We start from the raw sequence: 17,284 nt of genomic DNA, 5'->3' as shown, positions 1-17,284 counted from the left end.
GGATTTCCTGGAGGGCTTCCCCCGTCGCCATGGCGACGGGGCGGGATGACGTCAGCGACGTCGGGACGTCATTGGGAGACCCGATCCACCCCTCGGCGCTGCCTGGCACTGATTGGCCAGGCAGCGCTCGGGGTCTGGGGGGGGGGGGGCCGCGCGCCGCACCGGATAGCGGCGATCGGGCGCGCGGCGGCGGCGATCGGGGTGCTGGCGCAGCTAGCAAAGTGCTAGCTGCGTCCAGCAAAAAAAAAATTAAGTAAATCGGCCCAGCAGGGCCTGAGCGGCACCCTCCGGCGGCTTACCCCGTGTCACACACGGGGTTACCGCCAAGGAGGCTAGGTGCTAAGAGCCTCAAATTTGGAGAATATATTAAGGAGATAAGAAGGAATAAGAGGAAAATTTTTTTTTCAAAAAGACCTTATAGTTTTTGAGAAAATCGATGTTAAAGTTTCAAAGGAAAAATATATACATTTAAAAACCCTGCCGACTTTAACGGTTAATAGCAAAGCCTGCTTAAAATTTAGGAACACCAAATTCACAGGGTATATTAAGGGGATCAGTGGGAATAAGAGGAAAAAAAATTTTTTCAAAAAGACCTTATAGTTTTTGAGAAAATCGATTTTTAAGTTTCAAGGGCGAAAATGTCTTTTAAATGCGGAAAATGTCCGGTTTTTTTGCACAGGTAACAATAGTGTTTTATTTTCATAGATTCCCCCAAGTGGGAAGAGTTTTACTTACTTCGTTCTGAGTGTGGGAAATATAAAAAAAAAAAACACGACGTGGGGTCCCCCCTCCCAGACCTCTTTAACCCCTTGTCCCCCATGCAGACTGGGATAGCCAGAATGCGGAGCACCGGCCGCGTGGGGCTCCGCACCCTGACTATACCAGCCCGCATGGTCCATGGATTGGGGGGTCTCGGAAGGGGAGGGGCAGCCAAGCTTTCCCCTCCCCCTCCGAGCCCTTGTCCAATCCAAGGACAAGGGGCTCTTCTCCACCTCCGATGGGCGGTGGAGGTGGAGGCCGCGATTTCCTGGGGAGGGGTTCATGGTGGCATCTGGGAGTCCCCTTTAAAAAGGGGTCCCCCAGATGCCCACCCCCCTCCCAGGAGAAATGAGTATAGAGGTACTTGTAGTACCCCTTACCCATTTCCTTTAAGAGTTAAAAGTAAATAAACACACAAACACATAGAAAAAGTATTTTAATTGAACAAAAAACATAACCACGAAAAAAGTCCTTTAATATTCTTAATTAACCATTAATACTTACCTGTCCCTTTAAAAGCCAGTTCCCACGCAATATCCTCGGAAATATACTAATCAGTTACAATGTAACAAAGTTATTACAATGTAACAACTTTGTTACATTGTAACTACGCCGCACCCGACGTCACTCGCCGCCGCCGCCGCCGCCGCGTCTGTGCTGCAGGACCCGACAGAGCTCTGAGCTATAGCTCAGAGCTCTCTAAGCATCTTTGTATTTGGGCTCCAAGGAGCCCCATTGGTCCTTAGCAGACCAATGGGGTTCCTTCTGATTTGAAGGAACCCCATTGGTCTGCTAAGGACCAATGGGGCTCCTTGGAGCCCAAATACAAAGATGCTTTCGAGAGCTCTGAGCTAATATAGCTCAGAGCTCTGTCGGGTGAAGGGACGCTAAGTCCCCGCCGGCTCCGCTGCCCTCCCCGCCTCTCCCACATGTCACCTATATACATGCTGGCACCCATGGGTGCCAGCATGTATATGAGTGACAGGTGTGGGCGGAGTGGACGGCGGGAGCCGGCGGGGACTAGCGTGTATGCGGCGGCCGGCGGGTGAGCGGCGAGTGACGTCGGGTGCGGTGGTGTTACAAAGTAACAAAGTTGTTACATTGTAATAACTTTGTTACATTGTAACTGATTAGTATATTTCCGAGGATATTGCGTGGGAACTGGCTTTTAAAGGGACAGGTAAGTATTAATGGTTAATTAAGAATATTAAAGGACTTTTTTCGTGGTTATGTTTTTTGTTCAATTAAAATACTTTTTCTATGTGTTTGTGTGTTTATTTACTTTTAACTCTTAAAGGAAATGGGTAAGGGGTACTACAAGTACCTCTATACTCATTTCTCCTGGGAGGGGGGTGGGCATCTGGGGGACCCCTTTTTAAAGGGGACTCCCAGATGCCACCATGAACCCCTCCCCAGGAAATCGCGGCCTCCACCTCCACCGCCCATCGGAGGTGGAGAAGAGCCCCTTGTCCTTGGATTGGACAAGGGCTCGGAGGGGGAGGGGAAAGCTTGGCTGCCCCTCCCCTTCCGAGACCCCCCAATCCATGGACCATGCGGGCTGGTATAGTCAGGGTGCGGAGCCCCACGCGGCCGGTGCTCCGCATTCTGGCTATCCCAGTCTGCATGGGGGACAAGGGGTTAAAGAGGTCTGGGAGGGGGGACCCCACGTCGTTTTTTTTTTATATTTCCCACACTCAGAACGAAGTAAGTAAAACTCTTCCCACTTGGGGGAATCTATGAAAATAAAACACTATTGTTACCTGTGCAAAAAAAACTGACATTTTCCGCATTTAAAAGACATTTTCGCCCTTGAAACTTAAAAATCGATTTTCTCAAAAACTATAAGGTCTTTTTGAAAAAAAAAATTTCCCTCTTATTCCCACTGATCCCCTTAATATACCCTGTGAATTTGGTGTTCCTAAATTTTAAGCATGCTTTGCTATTAACCGTTAAAGTCGGCGGGTTTTTAAATGTATATATTTTTCCTTTGAAACTTTAACATCGATTTTCTCAAAAACTATAAGGTCTTTTTGAAAAAAAAAAATTTCCTCTTATTCCTTCTGATCTCCTTAATATATTCCCCAAATTTGAGGCTCTTAGCACTTAAGGGGGCTTTGCTATTAACCCTTAAAGTCGGCGGCTACCTAACATTGATCCATGCTTGGCAGCATGACCTTACGCATTAATTGCTAGTAGGATTTTACGCGTAAGCCTATAACGTAATAACGTGAATTACGGTATACTTACGCGTAATTGCGTAAGTGCTATGCGTAATTATAGACATGTACCGAAATTGAATGTCTATGCCGTAAGCGTAATTTCGTAATGCGTAATAGCGTAAAATTACGCGTAATGATCCGTAAGCGTAGCTTTCTCCATTACGACCAGCACTGCAGGAGCCAATGAAATCTGCTCCTGACCCACTCACAGGGCTCTGCCATCATAGAGACAGGCAGAGGCAGTGAGCTGCGGGGAATAAGCGTCAAGATCGGCAGAAGTGACGGAAACGGCAGATGCACGCAGCGGCGGCTGATTGAAATCTACACCCTGTCAGCCAGATAACCACCAAAACTGTAGATTTAAATCAGCTCGGTCCTAAAGTAGTTAAACAATACCAGTTGCCTGGCAGTCCTGCTGATCTATTTGGCTGCATTAGTGTCTGAATCACACCAGAAGCAGGCACACAGCTAATCTTGTCAGATCTGATAATAATGTTAGAAACACCTGATCTGCTACATGCTTGTTCAGGGTCTATGGCTAAAAGCATTCGAGGCTGAGGATCAGCAGGACAGCCAGGCAACTGGTATTGCTTAAAAGGAAATAAATATGGCAGCCTCCATTTGCCTCTTGCTTCAGCTGTCCTTTAAGGGGCCAGAGACAGCTGGAACGCAAGTGGTTAAAAGGTGTTTATATATCCACTTGTTTGTTTTTCTAAATGTCTTTTTGATCTGTGTTTTCTTATAGGGGGAGACAGTGGCCGAGCTGATCCTTCATCACGCCAGAGCCAATCAGTGTGCAGACGTGGAAGCCTTTAAGTCTCAGATGGCGGAGCTGGTGAATGAGGCCCGGAGGAATACCGTGTCTCTGGGGAAGGTGAGAACTCACAAGATTCTACATACTTACATTTGTGATGGTGGCCCCAGATTGTTAAGTAAGGAGGTTATGGGGAAAGGGAGGGGGGAGACGACAGGGTGTCAGCAGCCAGCTCAGGGGCCCTGGGGGAAATTTGGCTGCAACCAAGGGCCCATAATGCCTGGTTAATTTTGCCCAGGGGTCCTATTGTCACTAGAACTGGCCCTGCCAGAATCCTCCTCGAATCCACCGTTCCTGTGCGAATATTCGCTTGCTGTATTTGTTCTTGTGGCCGTGCTCCTGTCTGTGTACAAGCTCTGATGTACTGCACATGAGTGCATGAGCGGCCCGGCCGCCCATGTGCGATGAAGCGCGACTCGGCCAAGCTTTTGGGCTGAATTGCTTGTGACAGGAGCCACTCGGGGAGACGGCAAGGGACGAGGGGCCTTAAGGGGGCTTAAGAAAGGCCAAGGTAAGTATGGAATCTGAGATGCTTCTCGTCTCAGGTACACTTTAAAATGTGCGTCTTTCTATTATCTGCTTGTTATTAATAATATCTCTGAGAGTGTTTGTTGGTTATCCATTCCTAAAGGACCACTATCGCGAAAAATTACGTGTAAACACATACAAATATGAAGCGTGTTTCTTCCAAAGTAAAATGAGCTATAAATGACTTTTCTCCTATGTTGCTGTCACTTACAGTAGTTAGTAAAAATCTGACAGAGCTGACAAATTTTTTTACTAGTCCATCTCTCCATGGGGGATTCTCAGTATTTCATGTATTAGTTACAAAAGCACTCCCTGTAAAGGATCTATATAAGGATGCAGACGGACCATATACCTGATGGCACACTATTCTGGCAGTTAGACTGCGAAACTGCTGTTCACTAAGTGCTTTTGAAAATAAAGAAAACCCTGAGAATCCCCCACAAGGAGATTGGTTAGTCCAAAACCTGTCAGATTTATACTACCTACTGTAGTAACAGCAACATAGGAGAAAAGTAATTTTTAGCACATTTTACTCTGGGAGAAATGTACTTTGTATTTATGTGTTTTAGTGTTTTTAAAAGTTACAATCTTTCTCGATAGTTGTCCTTTAAAACAGTTATTTAGGATGAGAAAAGTGCTTTATAAATTGATATGGGTTTGTAGGGGTACATTTGCTAAAAAGCGTCAGAATGACTGACCCAGGGAATTTGGAGCCCATAATCCCCATAATCCTCATAATCCCCCAAGCATTGATGGCCCATGTGGTCCTATATATAAGAGCTACCCTGTAAAAGAGGAATGGCAAAGCCTTCCCTGTGTACAAACCTTTTGCCATACCGCTTTATGCAGACCAGTGGCTGTCACAGGTCTGTAAATGTTCTGCCTTTGTATACAATCTTCATTTCCTTGATTATACTATAGAAGCCAGTGTATTGTAAAGGTGTAGTAATCCTTTAAAGCAGGATTGTCAGCCACAAACTCAAATTCAGCAACAAAGTCTTACATCAGCCAGCCTGGCTCCTTTCTGGTACATTGCTGAGGAGTGGGAAGCCTGTTATCTCCCCTCCCACATTCCTGCTCCTCACTGATTGGCTGAGGGCAGTTCAGTGTGAAATGAGGCTGAGGAGGGAAATATACCTCACCCCTCTGCAGAAGCTTTTGAAATAGGATCTATGCTGTGATCATGTGTTTACAAAGCAAGCTAGATATGACAGTGCAGTTTCTAGGAGAAGAAAAAAGAGTAAAGGAAAAAAATGACATCAGGATTGACTTCGGTCAGAGGCAATAAAGATGGAAAATGCCTGGAACAGTTGTTCGTCGACTGTACAATACATATTTTATGTAAGTAGAACAAGAATGTATCTACTTGTGGGATAGTATGGCCGTCCCTGCTGCTTTAAAGTGATGGCAACAATAATGAGTACTGCTATTTCGATGTCTTGGTATATATTATTGTATTATGAAACTCACTTCTTGTGATGTTTCTCAGTTACAGGTCGCCATTCTGCTATCTCAGGTGTTCCGGCTGTTGATGACATACAGGGTAAGGTGCTCCCATCCATTTCATTGTCTTCTGTGTCTTTCCTGATCCTTGTCACATAAACCTAGACTCACTTTTCCACCTTTTCAGTGAATGGACAGTTTCCAAATATTTCTTTCCTCCTGAATAGTGATCATTAGGGATGCTCGGTAAATTCCGCGGAATTGTTAATTCCGTGATTCCGGCCGGAAGTAGGTTAATTCCGATTCCGGTAGTCGGAACGGAATTGCTATACCTCTCAAACGGAATTCCGCGGAAATTTTATTATTTCCGCAGAATTTTCCGGAATAACACCCAAAAAACACCCTCCTCCTCCCCATCCATCCATCCTCTTATATCATCCTTACAAAAAATAGGATGTATAGGGAGCCTCTTAATCATAGTAAAAAATATACATTTATTAATTATTGCACATACTAATATTGCACACACAGAACAAATCCCTGTAACCCTCCCATTAAAAACAACCATATGGAGCTATGCCCTGAACTAAAGGAGTGCACTCCTAATGTCTTTAACAGTTGCTGTTATCTTCAGGGCCCCCTTGATAGCGTTTTAAAGCTCAATACAATGCACAGTGATAGCGTGATGCAAATTTCAGGCAGCATGTAAGCTGATACAGCACTCCAACGGCAAGCAGCAGCGTTAAGCAAGCGGATTGTATGCCCCAACTGCGTTCAGTAAGCAGTTAGTGTGCCTCAGAATCACCCCTCTTGAAATGCGTGGATTATATCAGCATTCCGCATACCCGTCCATACAAGGTAACCATCAGGCGTACGCCAGAACTCACGCGTCCATGTGGTGTGGCGATGAGTTGGTGGGGCGGGGTACTATCGGTGTTGTCAGGCTAACAACCGGGTTCCCAACCTGCCCTATGCAGAAACATTTTCGTGTGCACGGAGGCGCCGCTGTGCGGTTCCTGCTCGGTCGGGGAGCGGGTGGAGGCAGGCTGTGGAGGAAAGTGGAGGCAGCTAGCACCAGGCTTCAGCCCACGTGACGCGTTTCACCCGTATCCGGGTTTCCTCAGACGTGACGTCACAGACCCTCCTTCTCCTTTTATATGCATGGATTGAAGGTCTATGAGCGTTGCTGGGTAATATTAAAAACAGGCAGGATTTTTCAGAGTATACATACACCCTCCAGTGGTGAGTTAGAGAAATACTTTTAAGTTCATATCACTATTGAGGCCTTTTGGTTGCATGGCATTGCACTTATATATCCAGTAGGATTCCTTTTTCAAAAGTTCCTGATCATAGTCCCCTCTCCGTGGGCTTATATTCAGTTTATAAATTCCCATAGCTTTCAAGTGACTTGGGTCAGAGTTATGCTCCTTTTGGAAGTGCATTGCTACTGGGCTTTTCTCTTCTTTATTTAAAATATTGTTAACATGCTCCTGGATCCTTTTTCTTAGTACCCTGTGTGTCTTGCCAATATAAATTTTATTGCAACTACATCGCAGTTGATAAATAACCCTTTCAGTTGAGCAAGATATATAGTCATTTACTGTAAATTTTTCCGTTTTATCCTGATTGTAAAATATATCACTTTTCAGTACGTATGGGCAAATATCACAATTACCACATTTATTCATTCCATTTTTCCATTTCCTTTTACCCCTATTTTTGCATTTATATCCAAAATCACTTGTCACCAATATATCGTTTAAATTTCTGCAGCGTTTTGCCGCCATATGTGGGTAGTCTCCCACTATATCTTTTAGAAGTGGGTCCCTACATAGCAAATGCCAGTGCCTATCCAGAATCTTTCTTACTTCATGATAATGTGAACCATAAGTAGTAACCATGCGTGTACAGCCAGCGGGATAGCATCCTTTTTCCTTATTGGTGCGATTATAATTAACCACTAGAAGCTCACTTCTATTCTTTAGGGATGCTTTTTCATATGCCTCTTCAATTTTCTTTTCAGGGTAGCCTCGAGCCCTCAATCTAGCCCTCAGATCATTGGCTTCAATCTCAAAGTCTACTTGTTTTGTGCAGTTTCTGCGACACCGCATAAACTGCCCTGTGGGAACTGCCCATTTTTGAGAGGGTAGATGAAAGCTCGTGGCTGCAAGCAAGGTATTTCCAGCTGTTTCCTTGCGATAAGTTTTTGTACCTTATTTATTGCCATCTTTGTAAATCTTTAGGTCCAGAAAGGAGATTTCATTTATATCATAGGAAAATGTTAAAAATATATTGCTATTATTCTTATTTAGCTCATTTACAAAGCAATGTAGTTCAGACTCGGTGCCCCGCCATAAGACCAGTATGTCATCCACATATCTAAGCCATAATGCAACGTGCTTCCGAAATTTAGCCATATGTCTCACAGCTGTCTCCTCCCAGTAACCTAGGTGGAGGCAGGCGTAAGCCGGGGAGCAGGCCGCACCCATGGTAACGCCCCGTTTTTGTCGGTATAATTCTCCCTTAAATTCAAAAAAATTCATTAGACAGATACCTACTACACACTGAGGCCTGGGTTCAAATCCCAGCTATGGTATGTAAGCTGCCTTTTCAAAAATTACAAATCCTTAATCATGCTACTTTTTCTATTGAATTGATGATAATGGTACATGCTAGGCCAGCTTTAGCATGCAGTGTGGTTGATGGTCTAGGGGGTAAGACAGATACCTACTACACACTGAGGCCTGGGTTCAAATCCCAGCTATGGTATGTAAGCTGCCTTTTCAAAAAGTACAAATCCTTAATCATGCTACTTTTTCTATTGAATTGATGATAATGGTACATGCTAGGCCAGCTTTAGCATGTAGTGTGGTTGATGGTCTAGGGGGTAAGACAGATACCTACTACACACTGAGGCCTGGGTTCAAATCCCAGCTATGGTATGTAAGCTGTTTTGAAAAACTGCAATTCCTTACAGGATGATATGAGGATGGATGGAGGGAGGAGGAGGAGGATTTAAAAAAAATTGTCGGAATTCCGCGGTACAGCTCCGGAATACCGCCGGAATGAAACGGAAGCGGAATTTCGGATCGGTGGGATGCGGAATTACCGCGGAACGGGAAATTGCAATTCCGAGCATGCCTAGTGATCATGTGACCTGTGCCAACCTTCTTAAAGAGCCACTTAAGCCAGAAAAAAAAAGAGTTTTACTCACCTGGGGCTTCTACCAGCCCCCTGCAGCAGTCCTGTGCCCTTGCAGCCACTCACTAATCCTCTGGTCCCCCGCTGCCAGCTAGTTTCGTTTTTGCCGACAGGCCCGTCAGGACTGGCCACGCGTAGCTTTTTCCGCATTCCTGACTGTAATTAGCACAACGCGTACAAAAATACGCGTTGCCGCATTACGCACGCATAGATATGCGGCAACGCGTATTTTTGTACGCGTTGCGGCCCGCAATAGCGCTAATTACAGTCGGGAATGCGGAAAAAGCTACGCGTGGCCAGTCCTGACGGGCCTGTCGGCAAAAACGAAACTAGCTGGCAGCAGGGGACCAGAGGATTAGTGAATGGCTGCGAGGGCACAGGACTGCTGCAGGGGGCTGGTAGAAGCCCCAGGTGAGTAAAACTCATTTTTTTTTTCTGGCTTAAGGTTCACTTTAACTTCCTAACGAACGCGTCACACCAATTGGTGTGAATGCAGCGGCAGCCCCAGGACCACCTAATGCCAATTGGCGTCAAGTCATTGGGAGGGGTTTTGCAGGAGATCACATGGGCCGATGCGTGCGCATCTCCGCTTGAATGACGGAACTCTGCTCCGTCATCAGTCTCCCAGTGGCGATTGCCACTAGGAAACTGTTAGATGGCGAAACCGCCATCTATTTACATGGTACAGCGCTGTGATCTACGGTAGCACTGTACGGGGGACAGCCGTGTGACATGGCTGTCCCCCTGGGAGGCACAGAAGCGATCGGCTGTCATAGGCTGGTGGGGGAGGGAGGAGCTGAAATAAAAATAATTTAAAAAATGGTCAAGTTTATTTTAAATAAAAGAACACATAAAGTGGAACGTAGCACCACTAAATAGGTAAGTTATAATGACTGATACCTGGGCGTGCTATAGGCCAATTAGTACTGAAAAACTAAAAAAAGAGAAAAAGGGCCAAGCAAGCACCACTCAGGAATAATGTAGCGCAATATAATTCAAAAACATCTTTATTAATTATCCAATAAATTAAAAACATATAAAAACAATAACCACAACATGGGTCTGGGGTCCCAAATACAATCAATGATACACCTGCACTAATAATAATTCATACAAATACAATGGTGCAAGGTGTAAGCAAGAAAATTTATGTATATAATAATAGGGGTAGAAAATGCCAATTGCCTCAATAAATGCCAATATAAACGACAAAAAGTACAAAAATGCGGAAATGGATACAACATGAATCAAAAAAAATATATATACCGTATATACTCGCAAAGAAGCCGAATTTTTCAGCACAAATAATGTGCTGAAAAGTCCCCCCCTCGGCTTCTATGCGAGTCAGCTGATTGTGCCCCCCTCTGTTACTATGCTCTTATGCCCTCGCGTGCAGCCGTGCGCTGGCTGCCCTGTCCCCGATCTGTGCATGAAAGCAGAGAAGAGATACAGCCTCTTTGATGATCAATTCACCTGCCCATGGCTGTTAAATGTTCGCTCATTTCTTCTTTGCTGCATCCCTGCACACGGCTGCACTGTTATGTTCCTGGACATTAGTTGTGTGACAAACAAGAGGCTGAACACTGATTATGCTCAGAGCTGCATATATCCGTGCCTGCAGCTCACTGACCAGTGCTTCCGACATGCTAGTGAGCTGCAGGCACGGACGTATGCAGCTCTGAGCATAATCAGTGTTTAGCTGCCTGTCACACAACTCATGTCCAGGCACATAAAAGAACAGGTTTTCTGTGGGAGATTCAGCAAAGAAGAAACGAGTGGGCAATAAACAGCCGCAGCCGCGGGGGGAGGGAAGGGGAGAGAGAGAGAGTGAAAACTAGTAACACATGGCATAGCTATCTTCTAGACTACATCTCCTTGCATGCTTTGCTGTCTTCTGCACATGTGCAGTAGGACACAAGATGACAGCACGTGCAGAAGGAGATATGAAGTGCAGAGGAGAAGGCTCCCATGGAAGTGATTTATGTTCCTTGTCTGCAACTTTACAGTTAGTGCCCTGGTGAGTCCACTGTCAATCCTTTCTTTATTTGGATGTCTAATTACAGACGTTCAGGAGACTCACACTGATATCACCCAGTCACATGATTAAATCAAGCAAAGGCTTTGCAGTGAATTATCTTTGAGAATTTATGCTTAATTAATTGTTTTTCTCTTGATGTGTTCTGTGAAGTGAACTGTCATTAAAGAGAATCTGTATTGTTAAAATCACACAAAAGTAAACATACCAGTGCGTTAGGGGACATCTCCTATTACCCTCTGTCACAATTTCGCTGCTCCTCGCCGCATTAAAAGTGGTTAAAAACAGTTTTAAAAAGTTTGTTTGTAAACAAACAAAATGGCCACCAAAACAGGAAGTAGGTTGATGTACAGTATGTCCACACATAGAAAATACATCCATACACAAGCAGGCTGTATACAGCCTTCCTTTTGAATCTCAAGAGATCATTTGTGTGTTTCTTTCCCCCATACACTGAAGTTTCAGGCTGCTCTTTTCTTCCTGCAAACAGCTTTGCCCTTGTTTGTAATTCCTCAGTATGTGAAAGCCCAGCCAGCTCAGAGGACGATTTATCCAGCTTGTAAGGCCCCGTTCACACTTGCGGTTTTGTCAAAACCGCACCGGATGTCCGGACCGCACCGGAGCCGGACCGGACCTGATCCGTACGGTTCCTATCCGGATCCGGCCCGGATCCGGTCCGTTTGCATCCGGTTTCCGTGCGGTGTGAACACGGTTGCGGTCCGGATCCGGTTTCTTAAGGAGATACCATCCTGTAAATACCTGGGGTCTGGGAGGTCAGCAGAAGGGTCTGGGGTCATTGTTGGAGACAGGTGGACGTGTGGAGACCATCCGTGGATACAGAGACTGCAGTTGGGACCATGGATCCAGGCATTTTTTACTCGTAAACCTGGGAATTCTCTCCTTCCTGTTGTTCGCCTCCTCGTTATCAGACATCAGACATGTTGCTGCCAAAACGAGCTCCAGCATGAAATCGCTGCTGCCCCACTCTTTGAACGCTTGGCCCATGTGGTCCCCATCCAAAATGCATAGGAAGTGGGGTAGAACGTCCGGTTTTTGTAGCCAGTGTGTTGTGCGCTCTCCGGCTCTCATTGCTTTGTATTGGCCGGATGGTGCAGTCCGGCTCCGCTCCGGATACGGCTGCCGGAGGAGCCGGACCAAAAAATAGCGCATGTTGGAACGGACGCCGGATCCGGTCCGGATCCGGTCCGGCTTCGGTCCGGCAGAACGGACGCATGTGAACGGACGCATAGGCTTTCATTGCTATTGCCGTGCGTCCGTTCCGTCCGTTCTGCAAGCGGTCCGGCTCCGGCACGGCGATTCCGGACGGCCACCGCTAATGTGAACCGGGCCTAAAAGATAAGAGAGAAGAGAGAAGCTGCTCTAATCTAAATAACACACAGGCAGTGTGCAGAGAGGGGCCTGGAAAGGTGAGTTCATAGCAGAACCACAACACTGAAGAACTTGCCAGCCTTCCAGACACAGGCTGACAAGTCTGACAAGAGAGAGATAAGTTGATTTATTACAGAGACAGTGATAGTAGAAAGTGCTGCAGTAAGCCAGAACACATTAGAATAGCTTTTGGAACTTGTAGGATGATAAAAAACAGTATGCAATTTTTGTTACGGAGTCTCTTTAAGTGTGCTATCAAGCAGAATTTTTGGATTTATGACTGATGACTGTTTAAGGCTTGGTTAGGCTTCCATGTGAGCCTGGGGTCCCCCCTCTTCTTGCCTCCCTTGCTTCCTACAGTAAGTTATTTAGCTGCTCTAGCTTGTTGCGCTCCGTGGTGCATCCTATGCACACTGTTTGTGTTTCTTTTTGTGCAATCATTCAGCCAGGTTGGTTGTCTTATTCATTGGATATATATATACATTTTTAGCACTATTTGTACTGTTTCTATATTGCACATAGTCACCTTGTTCTATTGTCTACCTCATTGCTGCTAGCACTTTATTGCTCTTGGAGTGTCCATTTATATATATATATATATATTTTTTTTGATTCATGTTGTATCCATTTCCGCATTTTTGTACTTTTTGTCGTTTATATTGGCATTTATTGAGGCAATTGGCATTTTCTACCCCTATTATTATATACATAGTTTTCTTGCTTACACCTTGCACCATTGTATTTGTATGAATTATTATTAGTGCAGGTGTATCATTGATTGTATTTGGGACCCCAGACCCATGTTGTGGTTATTGTTTTTATATGTTTTTAATTTATTGGATAATTAATAAAGATGTTTTTGAATTATATTGCTCTACATTATTCCTGAGTGGTGCTTGCTTGGCCCTTTTTCTCTTTTTTTAGTTTTTCTATTTTAAATAAAAGGACAAATAAAAAAATAAACAAATTGGGTGGCAGGGATCAGAGCCCACCAACAGAAAGCTCTGTTGGTGGGCAGAAAAGGGGCTGGTAATCACTTGTGTGCTGAGATGTACGGCCCTGCAGCAAGACCTTAAAGCTGCAGTGGCCTAAATTGTAAAAAAAATAGCCTGGTCACTAGGGGGGTGTAAGCCTATGGTCCTGAAGAACTTAAAGGATACCTGACCCGGATGTAATGTTACAAAATGAGCACAGAGGAATGTTGGTAAGAAAGGTACATACCTCTGTGCGCTTGCATATCTCCATTCCGCTCCGCCTGGTCTCCGTAATACCCTGGTTAAGACTTTGACATTCCCTGAAAGTCATACTTAGGAACAGGAAGAGGCAGTCTTCAGTGGTTAACCTCTCCTCTCTCCCATTGCCGGCCTCTTACACGCCTACCATGTGTGCTGCTGAGCTTGCAGTAGTCTCCCTATGCCTCTCAGGTCAGATCACAAGCATCTCAAAAACGCTGGTGGAGGCGCCCCAGACACATACTATGCAATTGCTATACCTTGCAGCTAAGAGGAAATGTGCCTTACCTCTTTGGAAGAACCAACCACAATTATTGGATAAATGTTTATTTGTTCAAGCACACAACACGTTTCGCATGGGCTGGCCGGCTTCCTCAGGCCAATAAAAGTGCCTTACAAGTAACGAAGAATGAGCATGAGCACCTCTAGTCAGATCACAAGCATTAGTTGAGATGTGCAGACATGTCTAATGCTACGTACACACATGCGACAACGATCGTTCGTTGTTAACGACGAACGATCTTTTAATTGACGAAAGAACGACCGAAGTAAAGTTAGTTCTAAAAAGTGTGTAACGATCACATCGTTAGAACGAACGTTACACCACGTAAAAGCACTTAATGCGCCTGCGCGTAAAATTGTAAAGTTCCATGGAGAAAAAGTGAAATGCGCATGTCCAGCCTGGTACGAACGATCGTTTCCAATGATGTACTACTTTTGCAAACGATCGTCGTTGGTTAAAATCCGCCGAGACAGGACTTTCTTTTGTAGCGATTTGGCTCGTTCGTCGTTAGACTTAATAGTCGGTGGTTCGTTTTTTGTAACGATTGTCGTTGGTAAAGATCGGGGAACGATCGTTACAAACGACTATAGTCGCATGTGTGTACGCACCTAAAGAGGGAGCACTGATCATAAAGTTCCTCCGGGGTCTTCACCCTTTTGGAGAGGACATACCGGTTTTCAAATAGATCCCGGGGTGGAACAGGACCACTGACGAAGGAAGGTGATGAGTTTATTTCCACAAGTAGCATTCAGGTCAGGTTGTCCTTTAAAGAGAAACCATGACCAAGAATTGAACTTCACCCCAATCAGTAGCTGATACCCCCTTTCCCATGAGAAATCTATTCCTTTTCACAGACGGATCACCAGGGAGCTCTGTGTGGCTGATATTGTGGTGAAACCCCTCCCACAGTGTGATGTCAGGACTATGGTCCTGACAGTTTCCTGTCTTTGAACCTCATTGCATTGTGGGAAATAACAGCTGTTTACAGCTGGGTCCAACTGCCAAAAAAAACAAGCAGCATCTCCTTCCACTGGCATCACCTGCCAGGAGTAAAAATGTCACCATGTGGTAAGTGTCAGAATGTAAATCAGGGAGAGGAAAGATTTTACACTGGGAAAACACTGACTAAATGATTTATACATAATTATTGTAAAAATGAAGCACTTTTTTTTTATTACATTATTTTTACTGGAGTTCCTCTTTAAAGCAGTTAATATTGTTTCAATGATTGTTGCATTACGCATACCATTATTGTTACTGTGAGATCATGGTGATAACAGATTTATCAGGATTTACCATGTCCATCACTGACCAGGATTCTGTATTTTCAGGTGAAGCTGGAGAGTAATTTTGCCTCTATAGTGTTTGCCATTTTAGTCTTGGAAGGACTTGGACGGTCACTGGATCCAGAGATTGACATTATGGAGGCTGCTCGCCCCCTGCTGGTGAAGACTGCTGCTTCTCTTCTATAGACAACAAGTCCACAAGAAGCTATGGCAGCCTCCTGCTTACAGACTTCAAATCTCTGTGGTATTCTGCATAACTATGCCAGTTGGGGCGCTAACTGCTTGTTAGACACTTTGAACACACCAACATAGGTGGAGACCACAGAACTCAACGAAATTAAATATTCCTGGGCTCCTTGCTTATCACTGAACTGCACACGCATCCTACATTTTTGTTATCTGAAACAATTCATGAATCTATCACTTGACAATTTTGTCGCCAGCCTCCGCTTGAGGGCCCGTTCTCACTACAAAGTTTTGCGCAAGTGATTATACTGCGATTAGCGCTGTAAAATCTCTGTACACTCCCGCAATTCCCGACCAAAAATTACACTTATTGCTGCAGCGTTTTACCAGAAAACATGCAATGCGGGCAGCGTTTCACCAGAAAATACACATAGGCAGGGCTCCTCTCCCCCCTCCCCTTCCCATTAGTTCCCCTAATAGCCCTGATACCTGCCTGCACCTATAAGAAAAAAAAAATGTACTCACCTGCAGATGACTCCTCTCCTGACCTCCCTCCAGCGCACAGCAGCTCCCCAGATGATCTTCATGCTGAAACTCCGGCTGCAAAACTCCCATGCTGACAGGCAGAGCAGGACTACAGGAAAATAGTCACCAGTGCAGGGCTTTGGACGCCATTTTACCGTAGCCCTGCTCTGCCTGCCGAAACCCACAGACTCCGCAGGCTGCAGAAGTGAGCTTATGGGCCGCGGCCAGCGAACTGGTGCGGCATCTAGGCCTGTTCACTACCTGGGGACACAACATCTGGCTGGGGGGAGGCCGCTGCCTCCCATGCCTCCCCCCCGCACAGCATTCGTGACCTCCTGGTTGGCCTGGTGCCTCTGCAAGAAGGTCAGAAGGATGCACAAAGGGGGAAAGAAGGATGCACAAGGCACAGAGTTAGCAGCTGCCTGCAACTTACGCTAAGTAGATGCAGCAGAAGCAAGTACTAGAACACCCATGGGGTGGGGCTTAGTCTGGGGGTAAGGCTTAATTTGGGGCGGGGCTTAATCCGGCAACATGGCGCCCCCCAGGACCAATGGCACACCAGGCAATGGCCTGTACTGCCTATGCCTAGAGGCTTCCGTGGCCATTTTAATAACATCAGGCCAGATCTGCTAGATAGCGAATTCTCCAGTGGTCTATGTAACTACAATGCAACAAGTTGATCAATGCAATCCTTTATTTCAGCACACTTGCACTGAACACGGCCGCCAGTGAAAGCAGGGATTTTTTGTGTAAGCGATATTATGATTGTATCTTGTCCACTGACTAGGTAAATACATTTTCTGTCTCTGTGTGCACAAATACAAAATGCTTTTCATGTGTGAATATAAAAAATACATTATTTAATGTGATAAATAGTGTCTTTGTGGGACAACAAAACAACACAACTTTGTATCTTGTAAATACAATTGATTTATCATGAAGCTGGTAGACCTTAAGTTGCCGATTAAAGCGGAATATAACCCTGCTGCATTTCAACTTTGCTCTAAAACATTATTTACAGCATGTTATATGCAACCAGCATTTTTTTTTACTAGACCAGCATTGGAAGGGTTAAACACAGAGGTTTAAAGTTCCTTGGAGAGATATGCAGATGTTCAGATAGATACATTTAACTAAATAGAATGTAACAAGTGATAAATGTTACACACTCATTGGCTGTCCTCCAGCTCCTTCTCAGTCAGAGAAGATACATTTATTCACACTAACCAGGCCACCAACGTTCCAATTTCTAGCGAAAAATCGTTCGAGCGATCAGAATTTCTGATCGGACGAAAAATCGGTCACTACACCATCAACTAACCAATCATTGCTTCCTATCTATCACGACCACCAAGAAAATCCAAATGTTCGTTCGGGCGACATT

General features: G+C 45.1%; 1 protein-coding gene across 4 annotated transcripts in view; it reads left to right on the top strand.

The window, feature by feature from the left end:
- The window catches only part of LOC137564412 (uncharacterized aarF domain-containing protein kinase 2-like), a 51,143-nt gene extending 34,417 nt beyond the window's left edge, over positions 1-16,726 (top strand). For 2 of the 4 annotated variants that reach the window (XM_068278265.1, XM_068278268.1), the window contains exons 6-8: positions 3,724-3,852; positions 5,810-5,863; positions 15,235-16,726. In XM_068278265.1, coding sequence (XP_068134366.1) covers positions 3,724-3,852; positions 5,810-5,863; positions 15,235-15,375 — 324 coding nt within the window. In that variant the 3' untranslated portion in view covers positions 15,376-16,726. Of the gene's footprint in view, positions 1-3,723; positions 3,853-5,809; positions 5,864-7,786; positions 7,846-15,234 lie in introns of those variants that run through there. The other 2 variants (XM_068278266.1, XM_068278267.1) reach the window with 2 other exon arrangements.
- Positions 16,727-17,284: the final 558 nt, after the last annotated feature.

This window comes from Hyperolius riggenbachi, chromosome 3, assembly GCF_040937935.1.
Source record: "Hyperolius riggenbachi isolate aHypRig1 chromosome 3, aHypRig1.pri, whole genome shotgun sequence".
In the NCBI taxonomy this organism is placed as follows: Eukaryota; Metazoa; Chordata; class Amphibia; order Anura; family Hyperoliidae; genus Hyperolius; species Hyperolius riggenbachi.
Note: the sequence above shows the minus strand (reverse complement) of the source record. Positions and strands in the feature narration are given on the sequence as shown.